At 35.4% G+C, this 13,999-nt stretch overlaps 2 protein-coding genes and 1 long non-coding RNA gene across 3 annotated transcripts in view; 2 read left to right on the top strand and 1 right to left on the bottom strand.

Moving 5' to 3' along the window:
• LOC131178579 (uncharacterized) overlaps positions 1-13,999 on the bottom strand; it is a 96,254-nt gene extending 82,255 nt beyond the window's left edge. Inside the window, exon 1 of the long non-coding RNA XR_009147489.1 lies at positions 13,957-13,999. This is a non-coding gene — a long non-coding RNA (uncharacterized LOC131178579). The remainder of the gene's footprint in view (positions 1-13,956) is intronic.
• Positions 836-7,295, top strand: LOC110667294 (uncharacterized). The gene is made up of 11 exons (XM_058143555.1): positions 836-1,228; positions 1,662-1,970; positions 2,053-2,161; positions 2,248-2,341; positions 3,815-3,902; positions 4,011-4,094; positions 4,736-4,832; positions 4,934-5,021; positions 5,110-5,215; positions 5,306-5,398; positions 6,543-7,295. Exons 1-11 carry the CDS (start codon positions 1,040-1,042, stop codon positions 6,939-6,941), a joined length of 1,656 nt encoding a protein of 551 aa, XP_057999538.1. The 5' UTR covers positions 836-1,039; the 3' UTR covers positions 6,942-7,295.
• Positions 9,200-11,290, top strand: LOC110667293 (uncharacterized). Its single transcript, XM_058143558.1, has 2 exons — positions 9,200-9,528; positions 10,189-11,290. The coding sequence occupies exons 1-2, from the start codon at positions 9,395-9,397 to the stop codon at positions 11,081-11,083; spliced, it is 1,029 nt and encodes a 342-aa protein (XP_057999541.1). The 5' UTR covers positions 9,200-9,394; the 3' UTR covers positions 11,084-11,290.

Below are 13,999 nucleotides of genomic sequence, written 5' to 3' on the forward strand. Positions count from 1 at the left end.
AATTGATTCATTTACATCTTCAATAAGACAGAACTATAGATAACTTCAAGTTGGCAAATTGGCAACCACATTCCTAATCCCAATCACAGCCCCTCAGGCCTTACCCATTTTTTAGGTTGGGTTGGAGTCCAAATTAAAGAGCCAACTCTTGATGAGGCCACAAAGTCCATGAGCTCCATTGATTTGATTTTGCAATAAGGCCTTAGAACACAAATCTTGGGCTCACTTGACCCTCTTGGCACACAAAGAATATCCCATAATTGTCATGTGTATATACCCTCTTCCTTTGAAAAAAATCATTATTTAAAAAATGATAAAATATATTTAAAAGTAAATTACTTTTTCATGATTGAATTCTATTAAAATTAATATATATGTTTTTTAATTTTTAATAACCATTTATAAGAATTTAATTTTATAACCATTCATAACAGCTCTAGGAGAAGATATTTTTATTAGATTTTAAAATATATAAAAATATATATTAATTTTGATATAATTAAAAATGAAAAATAATATACTTTTTAATCAAGGCACTATAGTTACTTCATAATCTTCTAATGATGGAATAAAAAATATGGAATTAAGATATGTGACAAAATTAAAAAAGATGTATTAATTTTAATATAATTTAAGGACGAAAAAATAATTTATCTGGGAAAATAAAAATGCGGACCCTCAATCTCTCCCGCAAGGAGAGGTGGAGCCCATCATCTCCTTGGCTTTCTTCACAGGTCAGCACATGAAATCATCAATCATCTACCGTCCATTCGTTGACTTTTTCTGCTTCAACGTCAAAACTTGAAAATGTCGGAGGAAAAACATTAAACTGCGACGTTTTTGTAAGCCGCAAATCAGAGGATCCAAACCCTCCTTTGATCTTTCCATTGAAGACCCAGAAAAAGAGCTCAGAGCATAGCAAAAAGCAGAGCAAAAACACACCTTTCTCTTCGAAAAATCCCGACCACCACCACAAAACACAAAAATTAACCAAAAGAGAGTACAAACCATTGTGTCATGATCACATGCTCTTGGTTCTATGGTAATAGGCGGAACCATGATCAATACGACCAACGGCATGATTTCGAGCTCATCGGCACCGGGGAACGCGCAGTCACCGGGCCTAAAGACCTATTTCAAAACCCCGGAGGGGCGTTATAAGCTCCAATACGAGAAGACACACCCTTCAGGTCTGCTTCATTATGCCCATGGCAAAACCGTTACTCAGGTACTTAAGTTCTACTGTTATTTTAATCGCCACCCATTTCGTCAATTCGATTTCTTGGAGCTGTTATCTTTTCATTCTTTTCGGCGTTTTGGTCAGTACCCAGTTGTTAAAGCTGTGTATTTTTATGAGCGCTTGTAATTTTAATGTCTTTATGCACTTTTTTATATTGTACACACATATTTATTAGCGTCAATTTTATATTAGGATTTTTATTTAAGATGGTTTAGCATTGTTAATTAATTCATTTCTAGGGTTTGTTTTAATACCCATTTTTTCGAAATTAATAGTTAATTGGATTTGCGTAGTATCATCTTCCAGACTTGTTTCTCGGTGCTATGCTCAAATAATCAAATTTTTTTTAGTGCTTCTCATGCTAATTTACACAGGTAGCTTAATGATACCTGATGGAAATTTGGACCAATTTTATTACCAGGTAACCCTCGCTAATCTCAAGGACAAGCCAGCCCCATCAACCCCTACGGCCCCACCTTCAAGCTTCATTGCTAGCAGTGGGGTAAGATCTGCTGCGGCCAGGTTGTTGGGGGCTAGCAATGGAAGCCGTGCTCTTAGCATTGTTGGAGGGAATGGTGGGAGTAAAAGTGTTAGCGGCAGTAGTAGAATTGGGTCATTGGGTTCTTCAAGTAGTTCAATGATCAATCCAAATTTTGATGGAAAAGGGACTTACTTGGTTTTCAATGTGGGGGACACAATCTTTATAAGTGATTTAAACTCTCAAGATAAGGTAATATGGTATGTTACATTTTCTATTTTTATGGGTGATGAAAGTTTTGGTTTGCTAATTGAGAGTTTCTTGCTCAATGTAGGATCCAATAAAATCAATACATTTTAGTAATTCAAATCCTGTTTGCCATGCCTTTGATCAAGATGCTAAGGATGGACATGATTTGCTTATTGGGTTGAGTTCTGGTGATGGTAAAATCCTTTAACTCAAAATGAGTTGCAGTTCTCCCAGAAAGTGTAAATTTCTAAATTTAATGGTTATATGTGTACTATTGTAGTCTACTCAGTGTCACTGAGACAGCAATTACAGGATGTTGGAAAGAAGCTTGTTGGGGCCCAGCATTATAACAAAGATGGTTCTGTTAATAACAGGCAAGAGTTACTCCAGTATAAAGCTCATCTTTTTTTTTTTGTCTCCTCTTTTCTCTACTATGCCTTATTGCTGTTGTTTCTGAGATTTCTTTCCTAAAGTAAGTGATGATATAGTGATTGAAAATCGGATTTGACTTCTGTGTGTGTTGCAACTTTAGTAATCTGCCAAATTAGCTTGGTCGTTAATTCCTGATGCTTGGTACATGGAAAAGTGCCAAGAAAAATGAAATTCTTGACAATGTTAGATGTTTGAACTATAAGGAACAGTGTTGTGGTGTTCTTTACAAAATTAACTTTACATGTTGTTTGTTGCAAGTTGAAGATAGTTTGCTGGCAATGGAAATTAGGCTGTAGATTTAATGTCCACTGGTTAAAACTTAAAAGTTCTGATGTACCTTTTTTTCGTGTTTTAATTGTATAGCTGTTTATGGCATTAATATGATACTTTCCTTATGTGTTTCTCCACAAAGTATGTAATTGTTGTTAGAATCATAGAATGGATTGAGATATTTATTTAGGGATTATTTAGAATGTGATCCTAAAAACATGGAATGTGCTGGAGAGAAAAAAGTTTTCATATATGGATATGGTTTCACATACAAGACAATCCAATATACATTCCTGTGAAGATACATAATGTAAGAAAAAGTAGAGAGAGAGAGAGAGAGAGAGAGAGAGAGAGAGAGAGCAAAAGGGTAAGGCAAGAAAATTTTTAGCATTTTCAGAGAGGAATTCTAAGTATCCATTTTATTCTCATGGGATCATTTAATTAAGAGTGTTTATTAATCCACTCTTGTGAAAGTGAGTTGTGATTGACTTTGGATTGTGAAACCATTAGATGATAGTAGCAATTAAATTTTTCAGAATTTGATTTTAAATATGAGATGGATGCAAAAAAAACTCAACTCAACTCAACTAAGCTTTTATCCCAAAAATTTGGAGTCGGCTATATGGATTCGCTTTCTCCTATGAATGTTGTGTTTATGTGCATATTTTCTGATTTTGTTCATAATTTTCTTTTCAAGTTGTCATCGTCTTGACAAGTTTTCATTTGGTTTGGTACTTGTTTGCCTACTACGGAATGCACCTTTGGTTGCTGCCAGTGATACACCTCATGAGGCAGTTTTACTCTGGGCCCTAAAATGTTTAACCTAGTCACTTTATATTTTATGCTAATCTTTCATGATAGTGTTGAACTTCCTTCAAGCTACAAGTAGAAAATTTCAAGTGTCCCACAGTGCATGTATGAGGGTTCTTGGACTTTCAACTTTACCATGTGTTTTGACTGTTGTATTGCCTGTGCCTGGGAGTTTTGATAAAAAAAGCACAGAAAAAAAGGAAACAGTTTAAACACAACAGGACATTTGTTCAATTTTTTTTTTATTTGTTTGATTCCTATATGAGATCTTGGCTATATTATTTACAAAAAGACCTTCTGGAGACTGGTTTATTAATACCTGTGCTTTTCAACAGTCGATGTACGAGTATTGCATGGGTGCCTGGAGGTGATGGTGCTTTTGTTGTTGCTCATGTCGATGGGAATGTGTACGTGTATGAGAAGGCAAGCCTCAAACAGTAAAAAGAAATACTTTTGACATCTTGTTTAGTTATCACATTTCAAGTTTCTGTATCCATTGATCTGGATGTTTACTTAAATTTCATTTTCTAGAGCAAGGATGGTGCAGGTGATTCTTCATTCCCCATTATCAAAGATCTAACTCTATTTTCTGTTGCACATGCGCGTTATAGTAAGGTACAACACTTGATGTCTAGTTTTAAATAGAAACACTTTGTTTATGTTCTTATCGTGATCGATGCTTCCTAAAATTAATTTCAAATTGCCATTGAGCAATCTATACTGAAATGCAAAAGCAATTTTTTCTTGAGAACTGTTAATCTGGTCCGACTGGGCAGTCCAGTCCGGTTCTGAAAACTATGGTAATCATGTATGGCTGGTGTTGAAGAAGTAACTATTACATTTATGACCTATTTGTGGTTGAGTGCTTTTTTTTCCTCTTTCTTTTTAATGAACATGGCAACATTTGCTTGAGTTGCTGCTTTTCTGAGTTGTTCCTGTATGTGTCCTTGCCTTTCTGCATTATATGAATGGTGCCATTCCAAGTATGGCTATTGTCTTTTTTGCATATGGATCTCATGCATGTTTGCTGCTGACACAGTAGGTTATAGTAGGGGAATAAAGCTTGTGTTGTTTATTTGTTTCCTATAAGATGTGTATTCAGGGATATTTTGATGTCCCTGCAACAGGTTAGCCAATTTTTGTAATTAATGATGGGTTGCACGAGCATTAGGGAAGCATATTTATCTGGGTTGAAAAATTACTCTCCTGCTTCAAACTCCATGTTTCATTTCCTGACTTTTATAAACTATATGTAGAGTAATCCTATTGCCAGATGGCATATTTGCCAAGGTTCAATCAATAGCATCACGTTCTCAACGGATGGGGCATACTTAGCAACTGTTGGAAGAGATGGTATAATATCGTTCTTATATTGTTTGCATCCAATGTTCTGCTTCTCTTTTTGCTTATTTGTATTAGTAACCTAATTAAGTTTATCTGTTTACTGAATGCAGGTTATTTACGAGTTTTTGATTATTCCAGAGAACAGCTAGTTTGTGGTGGGAAAAGTTATTATGGTGCTCTACTATGTTGTGCTTGGAGGTAGCCGGTTCTCACTGATATTCAAACTTCAACATGTTTCTGTTTGTTTGACTTTTTTATTATGTGATTGACAAAGTGTTGTTATCAGCATGGATGGAAAATACATTTTGACTGGAGGTGAAGATGATTTAGTTCAAGTTTGGAGTATGGAAGATCGGAAGGTCGTGGCATGGGGTGAAGGGCACAACTCCTGGGTAAGATTCTCATTGATTAATCGTGGGTTTTTGTTAATTCATTATGTAAGATCATGACTATCTTATTCAGTTGCTTGATGATGTGGGCAGGTAAGTGGAGTGACTTTTGATTCATATTGGTCATCACCAACTTCAGATGGTACAGGAGAGACTGTGATGTACCGGTTTGGATCTGTTGGTCAGGTATTTAGAACCATTATTAGTTTGTTGAACAAATAAATATTCATGGAGATTTCTTCCTTTCAAGTGGTTGTTTATTAGTTTCAACATTCAACTTCCTAAATCTTGGTTTTCGCAATTCACATTTGTTTGATACTTGCACATTGTCAATGTGGCAGTTTGGGTAGGTAATTGCCAACCATGTTGATGTCTGCATAGGTAGCTTATTTCAATTTTAATTTCTGAGCCATGCAGTAAGCATAGATTGTGAGAAATTTTTTGGAACTAAAATGAACAAAAACTGAATGAGAGGTTGGATTATTACGCACAAAAAGTAACTTTTGATGGTTGACAGTTGATTTAAAGTAGAGGCAAACAATGTGTTATAACTTTGGATGATGCTTATGAGCTCCAATGGATGGCCAGATCAATAGTACATAGAGTTTTAATTCTAGAATGTAGTAGAATTAGGGAGCATGTGAAATTAGAAGTAGCATAAAATTCGAGGATGTGGTTTGCTTGAGTAGATTGAAAAGTTATGTTATGCTTGGCGTTGTTTGTCAAAGCCGAAAAATGTCAAAGTTCTCGCACCTAAAATACTAATTGAATTCGAAGAACTAATTATGCCTCTAGATGCTATAACCTTTTATTGAAATTTTGCTAAATAGTCCTACCAAAATATAAAGCTATTAAATTTCCTAGTATAAAAGAAGCATAATAATTGTTAAGATTCCCTTCTTTCCATATGGGTCCGTATCACAATCAGGACGAGGGCCATGCCTATGAGGAGGAATGTGTATCAAAATGTGAAATTAATATAGCTGAGGGCAGATGAAAAGATTGATGCAGAGCAGGATGAGAAGTGAAGAAATTTAATATGTTATATTTAATAGTGTAGGGTTTGCCCAAAGGAGAAATTGGGAAAGTTTAAATTATTGTTTATCCTAGATGAATTTTGCCTTCATTATTTGGTTCTTGAACGTATGAGAACATGGCTGGGATAGTTTGGCAAAGAGTGAAGAACATTGCCTGAAGCATTGAAGTTGAACTTGTGATCGGTGGTCTATATATATACTTTTGCTAGTTCGTCTCAATGTTTCTTTGTATTACCTGTATGCTTTGAGCTCCCCATGACTAATCTTGTTGCAACTTACCTGTTTTTGAACAGGACACGCAGTTGTTGCTGTGGGATTTAGAAATGGATGAGATTGTTGTGCCATTACGTCGATGCCCTCCTGGTGGATCTCCCACTTTCAGTACAGGAAGTCAGTCTTCACATTGGGAAAATGCTGTCCCAGTTGGTACCCTGCAACCTGCTCCAAGCATGCGAGACGTACCGAAGCTTTCCCCAGTAGTTGCTCATCGTGTTCACACTGAACCACTTTCTGGCCTTATATTTACTCAAGAATCTGTTCTTACTGTTTGCCGAGAGGGCCACATAAAAATCTGGATGAGACCTGGGGCTGCAGAAAGTCAGTCAAGCAATTCTGAAACCATTTTAAGTAGCAGTTGGAAGGACAAGTCTTCATTATCAAACAAGGTTGGCAGTTCTAGTCATAAGCAATGACCAAACTGTCATCAGAAGCAAGGCAAAGGTGATCTCTCTTTTTTATTTTTTGGATTGTTATTTCAATTTGCTAGTGTGGCCGTTCTGTTTCCAGCCGGTTGGTCTTGTCAAAATTGACATTGGGGTAAAAGTATTCTGATAGCAGTGAAGATCAATCAAATGGTTCCATTTGTATATTTAGGGATAAAATTGCTATTGATGATGGCATTAAGAGCTGGGAGGCAGAGGACCTCCTCTGTAAGTACAAAAACAGCTGCTGCTAGGGTACATCTCACATCTTATATATATATATATATATATTTGATTACTAACAGGAATAATTAGAATTTGGTCCTTTGAGATTTGTGTTTCTTAGAGGTGAGTATTCAATCAGTTCTCTTTGGTAATGTAATGCCACAATTGCCATATATTTTTTGTTGGATACTGTCAACTTCCTAGGTGAAACGCCAACAGCTTCTTTAACGACTAGAAGGTAACTTGTGTTGCAGCTTGAGAGAGAACTATGGTGTTCATTTGCTTGAAAGTCTCAGCTAGAACAGAGGTTCCAAAACCAGTGAATGTGACAAAGCAGAACTGGTACAACATATTGCATACGAAGCTGAAGATTCCACACAAACAGTTGAAACCATTAGTGTAAATGTTGCATTAAAATTTATATCCAACAGCGAAAAGGCCCAAAGCTTCATTTTAACATTTTAGAAAAGGCCGGAACCTGGGGAGACGCAAAGCTGAATCCATTTCGGTATGTACGTTGGGCCCGACCCGTCCTTTTCAAGAAACCGAAACCTTTTTTAATATTAAAAAATTTCAACGGTCTCTGGGGCCCGATCCGCTAATAATTAGAAAGGGCGGGTCCCGACCCACGCACCTCTGTCTCACAATAATGCGCCCCGCCTGTCTTTTTTTATAGATGAATTATTTTTTCATTCATTATTACCCCATAATTAGTATTTTAATTCTTTTTTTAAACAATTAATATTTAAATTCTTATATTTTCAAAAATAATTAAATATTTTTAAAGTTTAATTTTATCTAGATTTTATTCCTTAGTAATTTTTTATTAATTTAGTCATTACTTAAGAATTTAAGAATTTTATCAATAAAAATAAAACTTTTAATAATGATAAATTTCAGAAGTATTTATAATTAGTAAAATTTAAAGTATTTTTGTTTTGTATTAAAAATAAAAATTAAAAATAATGACTGAATAAAAAAATTGATAAAGCTAAAATTTAAGGACGTTTTATTTTTTTTTAATATATATACTTAATTATTAGTTAAAATATTTTTTTAATCATTAGCCTTAAACTAATGATTAAAAAAATAATTTATTAATAGATGGGACTTTTTAATATTTTTTATATTGAAGGCATATTCATATTTTTACTCAGTTGAATTTTTTTAGTGAGAAGTAATTGTTGTATTTTTTTAATAATATTTATTATAAACATAATAAATTTACCTTTAATAATTAAAGAGATTGAAATTCAATATTTTGTTCATCTCTTTTTTTATTGAAATTAATTTTCTTTATTTCTTATCTCATTAAGGATTGGATGAATGCTTTATTAAATACTGAGGATGAAAAAAAAAATTGAATAAAATGAAATTTAATTTAAAATATTATTTGGTGAAATGCACGACAAAAAAAGATTTTAAATATTTATAAAAAAAATTAGATGAATTCTCATATAACTATATTATTTTCAATGTACTTCTTATTTATTTAAAATTTTTTTAAATTAAAAAAATTAAATTCTTTCTCCTAAAAAATTTTTAAATATGAGAATTAATTAAATATAAATCAATTAATTTAAATTAAATTTTATTAATTTTTAATTTTCAACAAATTTTAAAAAAATATTCCTATCTCGACAAAAAATTAATTATATTATTTTTTATTAAGAAAATAATATTGTCTTTAATGATTTTATCTTAATAATTGTGAATTTTTAGGCTTTTATGAATTTTTTATTTATATATTTTACATAGAATATAGTTATTATAAGTTAACCTTTTTTTTTTTTCCAAAGAAGTTAAGTTTATAATAATTGCTGTCTTTATATATAAAGGAATCTTCGCAGATGTATGTCCACTTCATAGAACTTACTTTTTCACCAAGAAGCTTCTTCCTGTGGACACGTATACAGATTTGACGTCATGAACTAATCGTTGGTAGCGTCCCCACTGTACTATCGCGTCCCCGCCGATCTATCGGTGCCCTCACTCTCTTTCTCTATTATATATCGCTCACTCTCCGTTGCTTCTATTCGCTCAAGCTCACCTCTCAACCCCTACTTTTCGTTTCTCTTATCTTTTTGGGAATCTGGGGTCTCTTCTCACTTCTCTGTTTCTTTCCTTTTTTTTTTTTTCATCATCAAATTTTGAGAAAGCTCTGAGCTTGAAAGAAGCTAATTAGTCTATGTAGTAATGTAGAGATCTGGAAGAACTCCATGGTGCGGTTCGATAAATCAAAGATGGAGCAGACCTGGTTTGTGCCAAAGCCGAGAAGGGTTCATAGGAGGGTATGGTTAAGGATTCAAAAATCAATGGGTGTTCTTGTGGGTGGGAATCACACTTCCTCCAGGTTTTGCACTCGCTAAGTATTTTATTCTCTTCAGTTCTGGCTTTAATCTCTCTCTCTCTCTATCAAAAGATAAGTTTTTTCCGATAATTTCTTCGAAACCCACTGTTTGAAATCCTCATCTTTGAGCAAATCATTGATGTTTTGGGGTGAATTTTGTTCCTAAGAGTGAAAATCCATGGATTTTAAGGCCTTGAGAATCCAGATCATGGGTTGGCCAATTGCCAGGCGCTTGCTTTTACGTGTATTTATGCTTGCCTCGGCTCTTTCTGTTATTCCTTTCATCCAAATCCTTTCTGGGTCTGATCCTGTATTGCTCGATTCTGTGAACTTCCATGAGTGTGATTTGCCGTTTATGATTACGGGCACGAATTTGTTTCAGAATCGGTTTTTGAAACCCATTTGGAACTCATTTGAGTGCAAGGAAGATGTGAATTTGACTACTGATGTTGTTAGACAGCTTATGGTTAAGCAACTGTTGGATTATAGTGCAAAAGCTCTATATGTCGGTGAAGGTTCGGCATCAGCGGTTTATGCACTGCGAGAGTTGGGATTTACCAATGCTTGTGGAGCTCACCGACACCCCTTTTTCTCGCTTAAGCATAAAAAGTTCGCTTATGAGCTTCAATATACTGACAGTTCCTTTGATTTTGTGTTCTCTAGGGACCTAGATGACGTTTCGGTCCCTGCTGTTCTTGTGCTCGAGATTGAGCGCGTTCTGAAGCCCGGTGGAATTGGGGCTATGCTTGTGGGGGTTATTGGTTTGAACACAAATGGCTTGATTAGGTCTGCTACTCCGGTTTCATCGTTATTGAAAGCCTCCAATGTGGTACATGTTAGTTATGTTCATGAGTATGCATTGGTTGTTTTCCAGAAAAGATTTGAAAAAGTTGGTTACTTCCAGCAATTCCGCCTACCATCTGATTGCCAATCTTTTATGAATAACAGACCTTTTATGGAACATCTAGAGCCCCTTGTGGAGAAGGAGGAAATGAGGTTTGAGAAAAAGATTTCATTTCTGCCCAATTTCATTGATGTGCTTTCTAGGAAGAAGTTAGTGTATATTGAAATTGGGGCAGCAGAGCATCTGAACTCTAGTGTTGCTAATTGGTTCATTCCATCTTATCCTGTGGAACACAAGGATTTCGATATTTATTTTGTTGACCACAACACTTCAGTTCTGCTTTCTTGTGTTAAAAAGCCTGGAGTTACCTTCATTTACGATCCAGGCCTCGCTGGAGACGAGATTACTAGTTTGATTTCTGATATTGAAGATCCAGATCCATCTGTGGAAGATGAGGGATTTGATTTCCTTTCTTGGTTTAGAGAAACTGCGGAGTATGCAGATTTTGTGGTTCTGAAGATGAAAGCAGGGGAGACAGAATTGAAATTCCTCACTGATTTGTATGAAAGCGGAGCCATATGCTTTGTCGATGAGCTGTTCCTTAGCTGCGCAGACCATGTAGATGACAATGATGTTGTGAGCAAGGACTGCATGGATCTCCTGAAGAGCCTTAGAAGCAGCGGCATGTATGTCCACCAATGGTGGGGTGATTAATCCCCAACTGATTTATGAGGAACTGTGTCTTGTTTGAACTGTTTTAGTTATTGCGTTGTGTTGTTGCTGTTGTTCTTGTTCTTGTGTTTGTGTTGGTGTAGTTAAAGTTCCTCAAATAGTCATGCAGGATGCAAATAAGACATCCAATCTAAAGTTGCTTTGTGGTTGGGCACTTAATTTAATATAAATAAACAACCATTTGTGTTAGATGTTTTAGAATTGTGTGCATGAGATGTTCTTTATTCTGCAGTCTTAAAAATAATTTGCCTAAAGTTCGCTCATTGGTTATGAACTATGAGAAGAAGAAAGAGTTGGGTGAGAAAATGATATGGTGAGCAGGGTACTATAAATTAATATTAAACTACCATTGCTTTACAGGTCATTAGCTTTGGCTTGTTGGGCCCGATCTTTTATTGATGATTGAATGTCGCTTTACGTCAACTCACACAGTTAGTGCTTGCATGGATCAACAGCTACACCTGCAGAGGTCTCATTTTCACATAGCATACTCCTAGCTTCTGATATTTCTTTGAAGAGATGGTGACCATTCTCCTACCTTGAAAATATATCCTTCTCTCTTTTATCACAATGCTAGCTTGCAAATGGTCATCACAGTCGTAGAATTAGCGGTCACCAAGAACATATGAAAGCTTGGATCAGGATGGATTACAAATCCTCCTTACGCTTCCGTTTCTCTGTTAGCAGATGATAGGCTTGTTTCTTTTCATCGTTGAATGACAGATTCCAATTTTTTTAATTAAAAAAAAAAAAAGAACATGGACCCCGACGAGACCATTGAAGGAGACTCTGTCGTGAATTTCAGTGAGAGTCACTCAGAAAAGACTGCCAATCAACATAACCAAGCATTTGATAAGGAAGATATTAAAAAAAAAAAAGAAGGTAATTGATACTGTACGTCTTCTGTACCCCACAGCAGCCGGTTTGCCGGTGGATTACCACAAAAAAGTGAAAAATTATATTATTTTATTAAAAAGTAAATAATTTATATTATTAAATTATGTTTAAAATTAATAAATTTATATTATATTAAATATATATAAAATTATTGAAGTTCATAAAGAAAATAAAATTTACGTACCAATAAAATTAAGCTACAGTAACCCTTATCATTAATATTATTCACTCATGTTATACCTTTTTTTTTTTTTCATAGGTACTTTTTGGTTGTGCTCTTTTATAGCTTTATATATATGATAACGGGATCGTCATATCTAATATCATAATAAAGACATTTTTGATACACAAAATCCTCTAACGAGGCAAGTGTAGATCATACGTGTCTCTGATTACATAAGTATAATATATATTCTAAGATTTTTAAGAGAAGAAAGAGAGAATTAGAATGCCATATATGAAAACAGAGAGATTTTTTTTCTTAGAGAAAGCTTGATTACAGACTGAACTAAGAGTTTCCTTATATAGACCTTGAGACTTTAACTTTTACAGGCAATCGGGTAGCAACCTACTACCTACACTCTTAAAGTAAAACACAATCTGATACACTTATTATAATAACATGGCCGACATGACCGACAAGCTTTAACTTTAATCATGAAGTTGTTAACAGGTTGAGTGTCTGGTAGTCAGAATCATCCGAGTCATCAATTCCAAAAAAGTCCTTGGGTCATTGTCCATATTCAGTGGGAGAAGGTGGGTCAGCATTCTCAATGGCTTCACGGGCTTCAATGTCTATTGGATCTTAGGAATCCTACCAGATTGGATTAGATCAATTTATTGGTTCATTTTCAAGGGATTGGATGGGTCCAAGGGACGTGCAGTTCACATGAGGAAGAGTCAGATGCTGGTAATTATTTATCTCACAGAGATTGTCACGACCCAACCTATGGGCCGGACCGGCACTAGGACCTGGGCCAGCCTAAAGCCCCCGAGGCCCGTAGTAAGCCTTAACTGTTCATTTACCCAATTCTGAGGCCCATTGGGCCCAAATTCAGAAACCAAGCGGACGAGTCCGGCCATAAAATGGACTTTCCAACGGGGAGTTTTTGACTCACCCGACCTGTAAACACAATAAATACTCAATTGGGGAGCTCAGCTCACCCTCCACATACTCATCAACATAAAATAAATGGGAGCTCAGCTCCCTCATCCAATCCATCAAACATACATAACATATTTAAGTTTACAGGTCCAACATGATAAAAATATTACAGACCAAATTCAAATAAATACTGCTAACACATGCGGAAATTCTAGGAGTAATTAAAATTACACAAACATGGATAAACAACTGCGAAGGATAAGCGAGTTAACCTGAACAAAATATCCTCCTGTGGCTGTAAAAATTTTTGAGCGAGTGAGCGTTCGACTCGAGAGTAAAATATCAATCTTAACTATAATCTCTAAAAATATCTGAAACTAATGCAACTTTGTAGAGTGAAATGCAACATTAACATCATATTCACATCATAGCATCAAAAGGTAATTTGGAGCACTCACACACCTGTAACATCATTCATAGTATATGGGGTGATCCTATCTGACTCTCTTAAATCAATCACGGTGCCCGTGAAGAACTTCATTTCGGACTTCCACTTAAATACCAAATCGGGGTCCCAGTGAAGAACTCAAGCGTGTCTACCAGAAGGGCCGGGTCAATGAAGAACTCAAGCCGTGTCTACCCGTCCTATCCATAGTCCACACCACATCACCACGCATGCGCCACGCTGCTGCTCCAAATTACCACAACAACACTCATGGCACATTACGATTATCAATGCAACATAATTCGTGCCTAGAGTTTAACTACATAAATATATGCATATAAGTGATGCATGGGCATGCTGAACATATAATAATATCGAAATTACAGTTAAAATTAATATTTTACTCACAAACTTGACGACAAATTACTGTGACGGCTGGGCGGAGGAAGAA

Source organism: Hevea brasiliensis, chromosome 3 (genome assembly GCF_030052815.1).
Source record: "Hevea brasiliensis isolate MT/VB/25A 57/8 chromosome 3, ASM3005281v1, whole genome shotgun sequence".
Lineage (NCBI taxonomy): Eukaryota > Viridiplantae > Streptophyta > Magnoliopsida > Malpighiales > Euphorbiaceae > Hevea > Hevea brasiliensis.

What these genes read in the sequence shown, in the direction of transcription:
- LOC110667293 (XM_058143558.1), top strand. Translation starts at nt 9,395, where the DNA reads ATGGTGCGGTTCGATAAATCAAAGATGGAGCAGACCTGGTTTGTGCCA. An exon ending in GGGAATCACACTTCCTCCAG is followed by an intron (nt 9,529 to 10,188) that starts GTTTTGCACTCG and finishes TGTGTTCTCTAG; the next exon opens with GGACCTAGATGACGTTTCGG.
- LOC110667294 (XM_058143555.1), top strand. Translation starts at nt 1,040, where the DNA reads ATGGTAATAGGCGGAACCATGATCAATACGACCAACGGCATGATTTCG. An exon ending in ATTTAAACTCTCAAGATAAG is followed by an intron (nt 1,971 to 2,052) that starts GTAATATGGTAT and finishes TGCTCAATGTAG; the next exon opens with GATCCAATAAAATCAATACA. An exon ending in TGGGTTGAGTTCTGGTGATG is followed by an intron (nt 2,162 to 2,247) that starts GTAAAATCCTTT and finishes GTACTATTGTAG; the next exon opens with TCTACTCAGTGTCACTGAGA.